The 14,889-nt window shown below is 66.4% G+C and overlaps 1 protein-coding gene and 1 long non-coding RNA gene across 4 annotated transcripts in view; one reads left to right on the top strand and one right to left on the bottom strand.

Annotated features, from left to right (window-relative positions):
- LOC146424030 (uncharacterized) overlaps window positions 1–14,889 on the top strand; it is a 99,344-nt gene that overhangs the window by 41,853 nt on the left and 42,602 nt on the right. The gene's annotated exons all lie outside the window — the stretch shown is intronic.
- The window catches only part of RYR1 (ryanodine receptor 1), a 63,793-nt gene that overhangs the window by 48,128 nt on the left and 776 nt on the right, over window positions 1–14,889 (bottom strand). For 2 of the 3 annotated variants that reach the window (XM_085044088.1, XM_085044090.1), the window contains exons 2-28: window positions 13,092–13,211; window positions 12,737–12,841; window positions 11,411–11,485; window positions 11,194–11,272; window positions 10,953–11,065; window positions 10,417–10,510; window positions 10,243–10,336; window positions 10,047–10,124; window positions 9,421–9,577; window positions 9,046–9,210; window positions 8,704–8,825; window positions 7,969–8,155; window positions 7,422–7,557; window positions 6,621–6,716; window positions 6,311–6,429; window positions 6,100–6,233; window positions 5,451–5,692; window positions 5,158–5,350; window positions 3,983–4,202; window positions 3,776–3,880; window positions 3,362–3,465; window positions 2,952–3,035; window positions 2,403–2,562; window positions 1,922–2,069; window positions 1,333–1,544; window positions 949–1,123; window positions 539–747 (exon numbers count right to left, since the gene is read on the bottom strand). In XM_085044088.1, the coding sequence (XP_084900214.1) occupies window positions 539–747; window positions 949–1,123; window positions 1,333–1,544; window positions 1,922–2,069; window positions 2,403–2,562; window positions 2,952–3,035; window positions 3,362–3,465; window positions 3,776–3,880; window positions 3,983–4,202; window positions 5,158–5,350; window positions 5,451–5,692; window positions 6,100–6,233; window positions 6,311–6,429; window positions 6,621–6,716; window positions 7,422–7,557; window positions 7,969–8,155; window positions 8,704–8,825; window positions 9,046–9,210; window positions 9,421–9,577; window positions 10,047–10,124; window positions 10,243–10,336; window positions 10,417–10,510; window positions 10,953–11,065; window positions 11,194–11,272; window positions 11,411–11,485; window positions 12,737–12,841; window positions 13,092–13,211 (3,726 nt within the window). The remainder of the gene's footprint in view (window positions 1–538; window positions 748–948; window positions 1,124–1,332; window positions 1,545–1,921; window positions 2,070–2,402; window positions 2,563–2,951; window positions 3,036–3,361; window positions 3,466–3,775; window positions 3,881–3,982; window positions 4,203–5,157; window positions 5,351–5,450; window positions 5,693–6,099; window positions 6,234–6,310; window positions 6,430–6,620; window positions 6,717–7,421; window positions 7,558–7,968; window positions 8,156–8,703; window positions 8,826–9,045; window positions 9,211–9,420; window positions 9,578–10,046; window positions 10,125–10,242; window positions 10,337–10,416; window positions 10,511–10,952; window positions 11,066–11,193; window positions 11,273–11,410; window positions 11,486–12,736; window positions 12,842–13,091; window positions 13,212–14,889) is intronic. The other variant, XM_085044089.1, reaches the window with a different exon arrangement.

Raw genomic sequence — 14,889 nt, 5'->3', positions numbered from 1 at the left:
GGGACAGGGACAAGCGGGGGTGGCATGGAAACCCGCCTTGGGGACCCATGGTGCCATCCAGGCGGGTCACCTGCAGGGACATGCGGGGTCAGGGGACAGGGACATGGGGGAACAGGGGACAGGGACACACGGGGGTGGCATGGAAACCCGCCTTGGGGACCCACAGTGCCGTCCAGGTGGGTCACCTGCAGGGACATGGCGGGTCAGGGGACAGGGACATGCGGGGTGGCATGGGAACCCTCCGAGGTGGTGTCCAAGGGGGTCACCTGCAGGGACACGGGGGAACAGGGGACAGGGACACACAGGGGTGGCATGGAAACCCTCCTTGGGGACCCACAGTGCTGTCCAGGTGGGTCACCTGAGGGGACAGGGACACACGGGGGTGGCATGGGAACCCTCCTAGGGGGTTTCCACAGTTCTGTCCAAGGGGGTCACCTGCGGGGACATGGGGGAACAGGGGACAGGGACACACGGGGATGTCACGGCAACCCTCCTTGGGGACCCCGAATGGCCACCACCGTGTCCCCCCGAGCCTCACCTCGAGCTGGGGGTGCTCGGGGGGCACGGGCACGAACTGGGGGAGGCTGTGGCTGAACCAGAGGGCGATCGGGCGCTTCATGTTGATGGCGAACGGCTCGTAGCCCTCCTGCAGCCCGCAGATGCCGAAGTAGCGCAGCGTGCCAACGTCCTGGCCCAGGTTCAGGTGTCCCTCCTGCCCCAAACCCAGGCTGCACACGGGGACAAAACCTGGGGGGCACGGGGGGGCGTCAGCGCTGAGACCCCCACCCACCCCACAGCCCCCAGACCCACCCCACAGCCCCCAGACCCACCCCAAGGAGAACAAATGCCCCTCGACCACCCCAGGTTCACTCCTTCCCCAGGCGGCACTGGGGGGTCTCACCACGCTGACCCCACCCCAGGACCCCCCCAGCCCAGGTCCCCCCTCACCGTCGCCCACTTCGAAGTCCCTGAAGGCCACCTCGGAGCCAGCGTCGCCGATCAGCACCTCCCCGTTGAGGGTGAAGCTCATGTGGCACTCGCCCAGGTCGATGAGACACCCGACGACGTCCCCAGCCTGCCAGGGCCGCCCGAAGGACTCGCCGCCCACGTGCCACCGCTGGGCCTGGGGACACGGGGGGACACGGGGGTCACAGGGGCGATGGTGGCACTTGGGGGATCTGGTGGGGTGGGGACATTTGGAGCCACAGGTCTCAATGGACTCAGGGGGTCGCGGTGGGTCTCTGAGTGTCCCGGTGGTCTCGGGGGGTCTCTGAGTGTCCCGGTGGTCTCGGGAGGTCTCTGAGTGTCCCCGAGTGTCCCCGGGGGTCTCACCCGGTGCCCGTTGAACACGAAGGCCATGTCGTCGGCGCCCAGCTCGGTGTCGGGCCGCAGCCCCGGCCGCGCCCACCCGACTCTCATCTCGCCGGGGGTCACGGCCTCGAACTCGAAGTACCACTTGCCGCTGCGCACGGCGGAGCCGCGCTCGGCCCGGAACAGCCGCGGGCGGGGGGCGCGGGGACCCCCCGAGGGGACACCCTGCGAGGCTGGGGGGGGACAGAGGGGTCAGCACCCCGAAACGGGGCGCAAACCCCAAAAACGGCAGCCGGAGAGCCCCGAAACAGCCCCTCGAAGTGTCCCCAAAGGCCCCTAAAAGGCTCTCACAGAGCACACTGATGTCCCCCAAAGGTGTGGTGACCACCCCAAAGGGTCAGTGTCACCCCCAAGCCCCCCAGCTCACACATGTCCTGGTTGGGGACCTCCCAGCCCCCCCAAAACCCCCCAAAACATCCCCAAACTCGCCTCAAACCCTCCCAAAGGGCCACCCGAGTGTCCCTCAGCCCCCTAAAAGCCCCCAAAACATCCCCAAACTCCCCTCAAACCCTCCCAAAGTGCCACCCGAGTGTCCCCCAGCCCCACTGACGTGTCTCCTGGTCGGGGGGCTCGATGTTGTAGCCGTAGCCCAGCAGGGTCCGCACGGCCTGGCACAGGCTCTCCCGGTTGGTGGCCTTGGTCCCCTCGTCCAGCAGGTTGTAGGGCACCAGCCGCGGGTTCCGCTTGTTCTTGATGTCCTGGGGACACGGGGACATCGGGGTGAGGGGTGTGGGGACATGGGGACATCAGGGTCAGGAGTGTGGGGACATGGGGACATCGGGGTCAGGGGCGTGGGGACATGAGGACATCAGGGTCAGGGGCCTGGGGACATCAGGACATCAGGGTCAGGGGTGTGGGGACATGGGGACATCGGGGTCAGGGGTGTGGGGACATGAGGACATCAGGGTCAGGGGTGTGGGGACATGGGGACATCGGGGTCAGGGGTGTGGGGACACCATCACTGTGGTCATCACACCACCATGACACGAGCTGTGACACCAAGGGGACCAGGGGGCTTTTGGGGTCCCCACCTGGGTGGTGCTGTAGGTCCAGCCCTGCTGGACTCTGTCCCTCGCCCACACGTTGTGACCATTCTCGGCCAGCCGGTCAACCAGGGTCAGCTGGGCTGGGGTCAGCTTCACGTGCGACAGGTCCAGAGGGGCTGGCTTGTAGCCGTTGGACATCGTGTACCTGGGGGGGGACACACCTTGGGACCCCCCCAGGGCACCCCAGGACCCCCCACCCAAAGAGAACCCATCAAAACCCACCCCAAAGCCCCTCAATTGTCCCCAAACTGGGACATCCCAACCCAGCAGGGACATCCCAACCCCACCTGTACCTGTCGGGAAGGGACACACCTGTGGGACTCCCCAGGTCCCTCCAGGACCCCCCAGAAGCTCCTGCAGGACCCCAAAACTGGGACTTCCCAGACTGGGATTCCCCCCAAACTGGAACTCCCCTTTGAGGATCCCAAACTGGGACCTCAAACTGGAACTGCCCTACAGAGACCCCAAACTGGGACCTCCTTTTGGAGACCCCAAAACTGGGATCCTCCCACCCCTCCCGGATCCCAAACGCACGTTTTGGGGAGTTTGATCTTCTTGAGGTTCTCCTCAGCCTTCTCATCTGCCATCCCCACATGGCAGCCCAGGGCCAGCAGCGTCCTGGGGACACCCAAAAATCAGCGTCCCCAAATCCGGGACCCCTGGAGCCCCCCAACTCCAAATCCAGCCCACCCAACTCCAGGGGGCTCAGGATGAGGGGCGACCCCAAACCCAGCCCTGCTCTCCCAGCTCATTTTGGGGACAAACCCCAAAGTGAGGGAAGCCAAACCCCCCCAGTGTGAGGTGAGGGGAAACCCCAAAACCATCCCCACCACCCCAGCGGGAGAGGGGAGACCCCAAACCCAGCGCACTGTGGGGCCAGCAGCCCCTCCCCAAACCCTTTTTTGGGGGTTTTGGGGGTTTTGGGGACCCCCCGAGCCCCTTACTTGAGGGTCTCCCCGGACATCTGCAGGTTGTAGCCGCGCTCGGGGTCGGGGAGGCTGTGGAAGCTCAGCAGGCAGGGGTGCAGACGCTGCACGTCATCCCGGACCTGGGGCACCCCAAAAACCGGGCTGGGAGCGGGGAAACACCCCGGAACCCCCCCAGCGGGACCCCCCACCCAGCGTGACCCCCCAAAACATAGCCTGAGCCCCGGGGAAGCTCCAACAGAACACCCTGCTGCAGCCAGGGATCCTCCCGGAGGACCCAAACCCTGTGGAATCCCAAAAAAGGGTCCTAAATAGGGACACCCCGGATCTTCAGAGCCCCCAAAAAGGGACCTCAACCTGGGCGCCCTTCTGAATGACCCCCAAATAGGGTATTTTGGGGTTCCGGGGTGGGTTTTGGGGTCCCTCACTCACGGGCCCGTAGGTCCAGCCCTGCTCGATGCGGGTCAGAGCCCACAGCTCGTGGATGTTCTCCGCCAGCTTCTCCCGGATGCGCTCCAGGTGTGGGGGCAGCACGATCTGGGGGGGAAAACGGGGGATTTGTCACCTCAAAACCCCCCTTAAATCCCCTCCCAACGCCCCCAAGCCCCCTCCCCAGCCCCACGGCCGCCCCCCGCTCACCTGGCAGGTGTCCACGGGGCAGGGGGTGAAGGCGGTGTGGGGCAGGGCTCGCGTCGGCCCCAGCAGGCTGCGGGCACCGGGCGGCGCCGAGCCCCGGTAAGCCGTCAGGGGCTCCAGCCGCAGCCGCTCCCGGGGCAGCAGCGCCTCGGCGCACGGCGCGTAGCCGGGCGGGGGCACGAAACGGAACTCGCCGTGGCGACCGCCGAGCAGGAACCGCAGCCTGGGGACAGGGGGGACACCGAGTGACCCATAGGGACCCCATTAACCACCCCCGAGCAGCCTGGGGACAGGGGGACATCCCGAGTGACCACAGGGACCCCCTTAACCACCCCCGAGCAGCCTGGGGACAGGGGGACACCGAGTGACCCATAGGGACCCCCGTAACCAACCCCGAGCAACCTGGGGACAGGGGACATCCCGAGTGACCCACAGGGACCCTCATAACCACCCCCGAGCAGCCTGGGGACAGGGGGACACCAAGTGACCCACAGGGACCCCCGTAACCACCCCCCAGCAGCCTGGGGACAGGGGGGACACCGAGTGACCCACAGGGACCCCTTTAACCACCCCCGAGCAGGAACCGCAGCCTGGGGACAGGGAGGACACTCCGAATGACCACAGGGACCCCCTTAACCACCCCCGAGCAGCCTGGGGACAGGGGGACATCCCGAGTGACCACAGGGACCCCTGTAACCACCCCCGAGCAGCCTGGGAACAGGGGGGACACTCCGAGTGACCCACAGGGACCCCATTAACCACCCCCGAGCAGCCTGGGGACAGGGGGACACCGAGTGACCCACAGGGACCCCCGTAACCACCCCCCAGCAGCCTGGGGACAGGGGGGACACCGAGTGACCCACAGGGACCCCCGTAACCACCCCCGAGCAGCTTGGGGATAGGGGGACACACCGAGTGACCACAGGGACCCTCATAACCACCCCCGAGCAGCCTGGGGACAGTGGGGACACTCCGAGTGACCCCCGGGATCCCCCCAAAAGGAGGCAGAGCCTGCAGGCACAGCCCGAGTCACCCGTTTAGCCCCCTCCCCGTTTTTAGGGGTCTCTCCACCCTTTCCAGTGCCCCCTTTAGGGGTCCCAGTCACATCCCAGCCCCATTTCAGGGGTCCCAGCCCCATTTCAGGGGTCCCACCCCCCAGTTTCGGGGTGTCCCCTCACCGGACCCCCGCCGAGAAGCTGGCCACGGGGGTGAACAGAGTGTCCAGGTTGAAACCCTCCAGGACACCCTGGACAGGAGCTCCGTTGAGGCGGAAGGAGGCGCTGGGCACCCCAAGGTCCAGGCAGCAGCTGACCACATCCCCTTCGGCCAGCGCCCGCCGCTGCGGGGACCCCACGGCCTTGGGGACACCGCCTGGGGGGACAGCGGGTCAGGGGGGACAGGAGGGGACAGAGAAGGGCTCAGGGAAACGGGGGATTAGGGCAGGCGGAGGTCCCAGAGGTGTCCCCCTCACCTGTCCACAGGTGGAGGCCGTCGAAGGCGAAGGAGTTGAGGTCGTCGCCGGCGCCGTTGCCCCCCCAGCCCGCGCCGCCCCCCGGGGCGGGCCGGAAGCCCCCCGCAGCCCCCCAGCCCACCCGCAGGTGGGTGGGCACGGGCGTCACGAAGGGCTGCACCTTCTCCACGGCCACCTCGAAGTACCAGCAGCGGAACTGCGTCGAGCCCGGCGCCGTGCCCACGAACAGGTTGGGGCGCACGCTGCGGCGGGGGGCGGTCAGGGAGAGGGGGAGACCCCCTCGGGAACCCCAAATCCCACCCTGGGAACCCCAAATCCCACCCTGGGAACCCCAAATCCCACCCTGGGAACCCCGAATCCCACCCTGAGAGCCCCAAATTCCACCCTCAGAGCCCCAAATCCCACCCTGGGAACTACAAATCCCACCCTCAGAACCCCCAAATCCCACCATCAGAACCCCGAATCCCACCCTGAGAACCCCAAATCCCACCCCAGGACCCCCCAGGACCTTCCAAAACCCCCCCAGACTCCCTGCAAAGTCCTCCAGGAACACCTCAACAACATCCAGGCTCCCCAAAAACTGCTCCAAACCTCCCCAAATCCCCGTGCCTCCCCTCCCCAGGACCCCCCGAAGCCCCCCGAAGCCCACCTGGTGACGTAGTTGATCATGCCGGTCTGCAGCAGCAGGTCGCGGCGCGGCAGCAGGTTCTCGGTGATGAGGTTCTGGTTGGAGCGCACCGCCACGGCGTTGCACACGCACAGCGAGCACAGCACGTCCAGCACCTGCCGCCACAGCCCCGTGAGCGCGCCCTGGCGACACCTGGGGACACACCTGGGCGCGCGGGGAGAGCCCCGCCCACCTTGTGGTTGCGGCCGTGCTTGTCCAGCAGGGAGATGATGGACTTGATGTGGTTCTCCTGGATGATGTTGAGCACCTCGGGGCTCTCGATCAGCACGCAGTACAGCACCTCCAGGATGCCTGAGGTGTGGGGCGGCCCCACAGCGGGGTCAGACCCATAGGGGAGACCCCAGACCCATAGGGGAGACCCCGGACCCATAGAAACCCCCTCAGCTTCAAAGCGGGGTCAGCAGCCCCCCGGAGGTCCCCAGCTGCCAGCCCCACAGAGGGCTCTCAGCCCCATACGAGGCCCCCACGGCCGCCCCACTGACCAGAGGAGGCCTCCAGCCTGTCCAGTTTGCTGACCAGCCAGTCCAGGTTGGTGGAGAACAGGGCGCAGTTGGCTCGGTTCCCTCGGATCAGCGAGGCTGTGGGGGACAAGGGGTCAGCGACCCACAGTACTGCCCCACAGATACCCCGTGTGTGCCCCACAGCCCCCCAATCTGCCCCACAGCCCCCCAATCTGCCCCACACCCCCCAAATCTGCCCCACAGATCCCCAAATCTGCCCCACAGCCCCCCAAATCTGCTCCACAGCCCCCCAATCTGCCTCACATCCCCCCAAATCTGCCCCACATCCCCCCAATCTGCCCCACAGCCCCCCAATCTGTCCCACAACCCCCCAATCTGCCCCACAGCCCCCCAAATCTGCCCCACAGATACCCCATGTGTGCCCCACAGCCCCCCAAATCTGCCCCACAGCCCCCAATCTGCCCCACAGATACCCCATGTGTGCCCCACAGCCCTCCAATCTGCCCCACAGCCCCCAAATCTGCCCCACAGCCCCCAATCTGCCCCACAGCCCCCAAATCTGCCCCACAGATACCCCATGTGTGCCCCACAGCCCCCCAAATCTGCCCCACAGCCCCCAATCTGCCCCACAGCCCCCAAATCTGCCCCACAACCCCCAAATCTGCCCCACAACCCTCAGAGCCGTCCCAGCAGCTCGCAGAGCAGGTTCGACATCCCACCCCTTCCTGCCCCGTAGCCCCCAAATCTGCTCCGTAGCCCTCGCCTGCACTGTAGCCCCCCAAATCTGCCCCCCAGCCCCCCGGATCTGCCCCACGGCCGCACCCAGCAGCTCGTAGAGCAGGTTGACGATCTCTTTCCAGGCTGCCGCCGCCTCCTCGCCCGCCGCTTCCCCGAACTGCGCCGCCGTGCTGTAGGCGCTCAGGCGGTCGATGCAGCTCAGCACCAGGGTCAGCATCCCCTGCGGCCCGGGGGGGGTGTGAGACCCCCGAATGGGACCCCCGGGACCCCCACGGGACCCCCGAACAGCGACAGCCACCCTGGGATCCCCCAAGCACCCGCAGCATCCCGGGACCCCCGAGCTGGCAGCAGTGTCGGCATTGCCTGTGCCTCGGGGGGCACTGTCAGACCCCTCCCCAAACTGGGACCCCCCAACCCCGCGACCCCCACTCTGGGACACCTCCCAGGACCTCCACGACTCCCCCATGACCCCAGGAATTTGGGGAGGGGGTCGCACCTCCTGCTGGGAAAGGCTCGGGCAGCCGCAGAACACTCGGACCGGGCAATGCCCCAAACTCCCCCCGCCCCGGGACACCCCTGAACCCCTTTAACCCCGAGACCCCCGAATTGGGGAGGGTCCCGGGGGTCGCACCTCCTGCTGGAAGAGGCTCTGTCGTGCCCGCAGGGCTCGCAGACGACCCTGGCGCTGCTCGTGCCGCAGCTCGGCCGGCGGCGGCTCGAAGTAGCCGATCAGGTCCCGCAGGCTCAGGATGACCCCGGCGATGGGCAGGGAGGGGGGCGGCGACCCCCGGGGGCGACCCTGCAGGCTGTCCAGGCTCCTGGGGAGGGGGGCACGGCCGGGTCAGACCACCGCGACCATCCTAACCCCCCCAGGGACCCCTCGGACATCGCTCTGACCACCCCAGGGACCCCTCGGACATCGCTCTGACCACCCCAGAGACCCCTCGGACGTCGTTCCGACCACCCCAGGACCACCGCGACCATCCTAACCCCCCCAGAGACCCCTCGGACATCATTCTGACCACCCCAGAGACCCCTCGGACATCGCTCTGACCACCCCAGAGACCCCTCGGACATCGCTCTGACCACCCCAGAGACCCCTCGGACATCACTCTGACCACCCCAGGACCACCGCGACCATTCTAACCCATCCAGGGACCCCTCGGACATCACTCTGACCACCCCAGAGACCCCTCGGACATCGCTCTGACCACCCCAGGACCACCCGACCTGGTGGAGATCCTGGAGACCCCCGTGGTGCTGAAGGCCATCCCCATGACCCCCAGCCCCAGGACCCCTCAGGACCCCCCAGGACCCTCTGACACCCCCAGGACACCCCCGGGACACCCCCGGGAGCCCCCCAGACCTGATGAAGGTCCCGTAGAGCCCAGTGGTGCTGAAAACCATCCGAGCCGCCTGCGACTCCTGGTGCTGGGAGCGAGTCAGGGTCAGCGCGTCGTCCATGTGTCCCTCCTGGTGCAGGATGGCCTGGGGGGGACAGCAGGGGACAGGAGGGGTCGGGGGGGACCCTAAATCCCCAGAGAAACCCCCAAAGACCCCCCCAAAGCCACCGCAAAGCCCCCTTAAACACACCTCAGTGCCTCTCGGAGCTCTCAAAAGCCCTTTAAACACCTCGAAATCCCCCCAAGACCCACGCAGAGCCCCCCACAGAGCCCCCCCGGGTGGTTTTGGGGTCCCTCGAGCCCACCTTCCTCTTGAGCAGCCCGAGGCGCAGCGCTTTGGGGTCAGGGGCGGCGTAGGTGACCCAGAGGCCACTGTTGCTGTGCTGCAGGAAGCACAGGGACTCGCCGTACTTGATCTCGGGTGGCCCCATGCCCTCGATGTCCCTTTTGGGGGTCGTCTCCAGCTTCTCCTGTGGGGTTGGGGACACGGGAGGGGTCAGGGGGACCAGGGTGGGCACCGGGAGTCATATGGGGACAGGGGACGGGGAGGAGGATGGGGACAGGGAGCTGCGCGGGGACTGGGATGAGGAGCAGGACAGCGTCGGGATGGGGACTGGGGACAGCTGGGGACAGCTGGGGACAGCTGGGGACAGGCTGGGACAGGCTGGGGACATTCCCACCTTGGAGGCCCGGAAGCAAAAGGTGGCCACGCGCGTGTTGGCCGCAGACGCCTCCACCATGGCCAGCCCGGTGGCCTCGGTCAGTGCCAGGTAGCGGCCCGTGGTGACATGGCGCAGGCGGAAGGGTTGTCCCCAACGCAGGTGGCTCCCGCTCCAGCTGCGGGAGGGAGGGGACGCCGGTGTCACCGAGGGGATGGGGACACGGGGATGGGGACAGGTGGGTCACAGGGACACGGGAGGACACAGGGTGAGGACACGAAGGTGGGTCACAGGGACGTGGGGACACGAGGAGATGTGGGGAGGTGACACCGGGATGGGATGGGATGACAGAGGGACACAGGTTGGGGACAAAGCAACACATGCCAAGGACACCCCAAGCCCCCACTGGGGCTCCACGGGGGGACCCCACCCAGTGTCCCCAGTGTCCCCAGTGTCCCCCAGTGCCCCCAGTGTCCCCAGTGCCCCCCAGTGTCCCCATGTGTCCCCCAGTGTCCCCCAGTGTCCCCCAGTGTTCCCCAGTGCCCCCAGCGTCCCCCAGCGTCCCCCAGTGTTCCCCAGTGCCCCCAGCGTCCCCCAGTGTCCCCAGTGTCCCCCAGCGTCCCCCAGTGTCCCCAGTGTCCCCGTACCTGATGCGCAGGGGCTCGAGGCGCCACAGGGACCTGGCGTGGGTGCACACAGCGCCACCCTCATAGTTGACGACGCTGCTGGAGTGACAGCGGGGTCAGCAGGTTGGGGACACCCCGTGTGTCCCCCCACCCCAAATTCGGGTCCCCCCCACCCCAAATTCGGGTCCCCTCCACCCCAAATTCGGGTCCCCCCCACCTGCGCTCCTCGCCCTGCTCGGGGGCCGTGGGGGTCAGGCACTCGTCCATGTGGCCGTGGAACAGGCGCATGACGTGGCCGCCGGTGACATACCCTGGGGGGACACGGGGGGGTCAGGGCGCGGGGGGCACCCTAAGGACCCCCCACCCAAATTTGGGGTGCCCCGGGGGTCACCTTCCTCGGAGCCCGAGCAGATGGGGTTCATGTTCCACAGGGTCTGCATGAAGGAGGCGTCGACCTGGAGCTCCCCCGAGGCCGTGGAGAGGTGCTGGGACACGAGGGACACGTGTGGGACACGTGTGGGACATGTGTGGGACATGCGTGTGTCCCCCTGTGTCCCCCCATGTCCCCAAGTGTCCCCAATGTCCCCCCATGTCCCCTCGTACCAAATATCTCTCGGAGGAGATGCTGACCAGGATCAGGTCAGGGGGTGAGGGATGTGTCCCCACATCCCCTTGTGTCCCCATGGTGACCCCACCATGTCCCCCCCGTGTCCCCAAGTGTCCCCAATGACCCCCCATGTCCCCTCGTACCAGATATCTCTCGGAGGACACGCTGACCAGGATCAGGTCAGGGATGAGGGATCCCTGTGCCCCACATCCCCTTGTGTCCCCACATCCCCTTGTGTCCCTATGGTGTCCCCTGTGACCCCGCCATGTCCCCCCCGTGTCACCAAGTGTCCCCAATGTCCCCCCAATGTCCCCTCGTACCAGATATCTCTCGGAGGACACGCTGACCAGGATCAGGTCGTCGCCCACCCGAACCTTCTCTCCCTCCGAGCGCTGCTTGGACGCCGGGTGCATTGTCCACCAGCACGCCTCGCCTGGGGACACCCCAAATCAGCCCCCCAAAACCGCGGGGGGACCCCAAAACCCCCTCAAAACCGCGGGGGGATCCCCGACTCGACCCCCCGAACTGGGGGACCCCCGAACCCGCGGGGTCGCCCCTCACCTGCGGCGTCCTTCTGCAGCCCCACGTCAAAGGCCAGTTTGTCGGTGACCGAGCGGGAGGTGGTCAGGCAGCTCAGGTACTGGGGGACACCTCGTTACTGGGGGGTCACCCGAGACCCCCCGAGTCCCCTCAAACCCCTCCGGACCCCCAGACACCCCGTGATCCCCCCAGACACCCCATGATCCCCCCAGAGACCCCGAGATCTCCCCAAACTCACCATGCCGCTGTGTGAGTGTCTCAGCAGGATGGCGTGGCCGTAGAGCAGCGTCCGGTGACCTCCACCCTGAGAGGACTTGGGGGGCACAGGGGGGTCAAGGGGGAGACCCCAAAATCCCCTGAGCCCCCCTGTACCCCCAGAAAAAACCCTGAACCCCATAAAAATCTCCTAAGGGTTCCATGTGTCCCCCTGTTTTGGGGTCTCCCCGTGTTGGGGTCTCCTGTGCATTGCACCCCCTGTTTTGGGGTGCACAGTGCCTCGGACCCCCCCTCGTGTCGGGGTCCCTTCATGGTGGAATCCCCCCGGACTGGGGACTCCTCTGATATTGGGGTCCCCCATTTTAGGGTCCCACTCCCCCACGGAGTCACCCCATGTCAAGATCCGCAATTTCGGGGTCACCCACCCCAAGTCCCCACAAATTTGGGGCTCCCGGTTTTGGGATCACCCTAATATCGAGGGTCTCCCGTTTCGGGGCCCCCCATATTGAGGTTTCCCCCAAACTGGGATCCCAAATTTCGGGGTTAGCCCAGGTTGGAATCCCCCCAATTTTGGGGATCCCCGGCAGATTTGGGATCGCCCCATGCTGCTCCCGCCCGCGCTCACACTTTGGGGTCCATGCGGAGTTTGGGGGGCTGCGGATGGATGGGATGGGGGGCACACCTGGGCCCATGCGGGGGGGAGCAGGGCGGGCTGAGCCCCCAAAATGGGAGGAGGAGGAGGAGGAGGAAGGAGCGATGAAGGTGAGGATGAGGATTTGGGGGTTCAGGGGGTCACTGCACCACGGTGGCACCTACCCACTTGTCCAGATCGACCCCCTGGGTGGGCGGGGGGAGAGAACAGGGGGTCACGGGGGGCTGCGACCCCTCAGAGGTCACCGGGGACCCCCAACCCCCCCTCTGGGAACCCAAAATCTCCTCCAGGAACCCCAAAATCTCCTCCAGGAACCCAAAATCTCCTCCAGGAACCCAAAAACTCCTCCAGGAACCCCAAAATCTCCTCCAGGAATCCCAAAATCTCCTCCAGGAACCCCAAAATCTCCAAGTCTCCGCAGGGTCCTAAACACACACCCCCCGTGGGATCCTAAACCCCCCTCCAGGACCCCCAGCCCCTCCCAGGACCCCCTCAGAGCCCCCCAAAACCCCTCCAAGACCCCCAAACCCCACCCCAGCGACCCGCGGGGTCCTAAAATCCCTCTAGGGCCCCCCAAATCCATCCCTCGGGACCCCCAAATCCCCTCGTGAGGACCAAGAGCCACCTCCAGTGCCCCCCAAACCCCCGTGGGACCCCCGGAGAGCCCCCCGAGCCCCCTAGAGCCCCCAGACCCACCTCGCTGCCCATCTCGGAGCTGTTGGCCAGCATCTCCTGCAGCGCCCGCACCGACAGCGACTGCTCCAGCACGAAGCAGCACACGGCCAGGTCCGGGGGGACATTCTGGGGACAGCGGCGGGGTCAGAGATCAGGGGGACACCCGAAACCCTGAGACCCCGCGTGCCCCCAGCCCAGGACCAGGGGGATCCCCCAGACCCCCATCTCGGGGTCTCCCGGCCCATAAAGCGTCCCTCAGCCCCCAGAGCCCCCCGGAGCCCCCCGGAGCCCCCCATAGCAGGGGTCACCCGGGGTGCCCCGACCCCCCAGGCCCTCCCCCCAATTCGGGGGTCCCCCCCAAAGCCGGGGGTCTCACCTGTGCGTTGGAGGTGGGCTCGAGGGAGCACAGGCGGTTCCCGAAGCCCTCGACCGACAGGCAGAGCTTGAGCTGCTCCTTCAGCAGCGTGGTGGTGCACTGCAGGACCACCTCGTCGTCCTGGGGGGAAAAAAGGGGGTCAGCACCCCAAAAAATACCCCCCGGGACCCCAAAATACACCCCTCGGGACCCCAAAACACCTCCAGTGTGGCCCTATGGCACCACTGCGGTGCCTATGGGACCCTCGGGGAGGGGAGAACTGCAGGACCCCCGCATTGTCCTGGGGGTGAAGTGGGACGGTCAGCACCCCGAAATACCCCCCGGGACCCCAAATCCGTCTTGAGACCCCCATGGTACCCCCGGGTGCCCCCAGACCCTAAAGGGGGAAGGTCAGGACCCCCTGGGTACCTCCAGACCCTAAAGAAGGAAGGTCAGGACCCCCATGGTGCCCCCAGACCCTAAAGAGGGAAGGTCAGGACCCCCTGGGTGCCCCCAGACCCTAAAGAAGGAAGGTCAGGACCCCCATAGTGCCCCCAGACCCTAAAGGGGAAAGGTTAGGACCCCCATGGTGACCCCAAACCCTATGGGGGGGAAGGTCAGGACCCCCATAGTGCCCCCAGACCCTAAAGGGGAAAGGTTAGGACCCCCATGGTGACCCCAAACCCTAAAGGAGGAAGGTCAGGACCCCCATGGTGCCCCCAAACCCTATGGGGGAGAAGGTCAGGACCCCCTGGGTGCCCCCAGACCCTAAAGGAGAATGGTCAGGACCCCCATAGTGCCCCCAAACCCTATGAGGGGATGGTCAGGACCCCCTGGGTGCCCCTAAAGGGTGAAGGTCAGGACCCCCACGGTGCCCCTGTCCCCCCCAGGAGCCCCCCCCGCCCCCCAGCTGCTCCCGTCACTCGGAGCCCCCCCGAAATGGGGGGTTTGGATTCCACCCGCGGGCCGGGGATGCCACGGGGGGGGCGGGAGGGAGGGACGCTCCGTGACTCAGTTTCCCCTCCCGAAAATCCCCCCGCGAACCCGCTGAGCTCAGCATTTCCCATGACCTTCCCCCCCCTCCACCCACCAAGGTCACCCCGCGCCCCCTCCCCCCAATTCCCCTGGTCTGATTTTGAGGCCAAACTGGGAGAAACTGGGACAGAGCAACTGGGACGCCCCTCCCCCCCCCCGCCGCCCCTTCCCCCCCGGGGGGGATCCGGTGTCGCCCCTCCCCCACCAGCAGCTGCTCCCCCTCCCCCCCCATGTTACTTTTTTGGGAACTTGGGACAGGTGGGAGGAGGGGCGGGGTGACCCCCCTTCCCAGCGCCCCTCCCAGTTCATCCCAGTATCCCCCAGTGTCCCCACTTTCCCTCCCAGTGCCCCCAGTCTGGTTCTCCACCGTTCTCCCAGTTTCCCCTCCCAGTCCCCCCAGTTTCTCGTCCCAGTCCCCCCAGTTTCCTCTCCCAGTATCTCCCAGTTTCCTCTCCCAGTCCCCCCAGTTTCCCATCCCAGTCCTCCAGGTTTCCTCTCCCAGTATCTCCCAGTTTCCCCTCCCAGTCTTCCAGGTTTCTTCTCCCAGTATCTCCCAGTTTCCCCTCCCAGTCCCCGAACTCTCCTCGGTTCTATTCCCGCAGATCTCCCGTTTCCCTTCCAAATCTCCCCCAGTATCCCCAGTCCTTCCCTCCCAGTTCTCCCAGTTTTTCCCCAGTATCCCCTCCCAGTATCCCCAGTCCTTCTCTCCCAGTTCTCCCAGTTTTTCCCCACTTCCCCTCCCAGTTCTCCCAGTTTCTCACCCGTTATTTCCCAGTATCCCGTC

The sequence above is a fragment of the Lichenostomus cassidix genome, unplaced genomic scaffold, assembly GCF_008360975.1.
Source record: "Lichenostomus cassidix isolate B80296 unplaced genomic scaffold, HeHo_3.0 HiC_scaffold_35, whole genome shotgun sequence".
Lineage (NCBI taxonomy): Eukaryota > Metazoa > Chordata > Aves > Passeriformes > Meliphagidae > Lichenostomus > Lichenostomus cassidix.
This window is presented reverse-complemented; position numbering and strand designations above follow the sequence as displayed.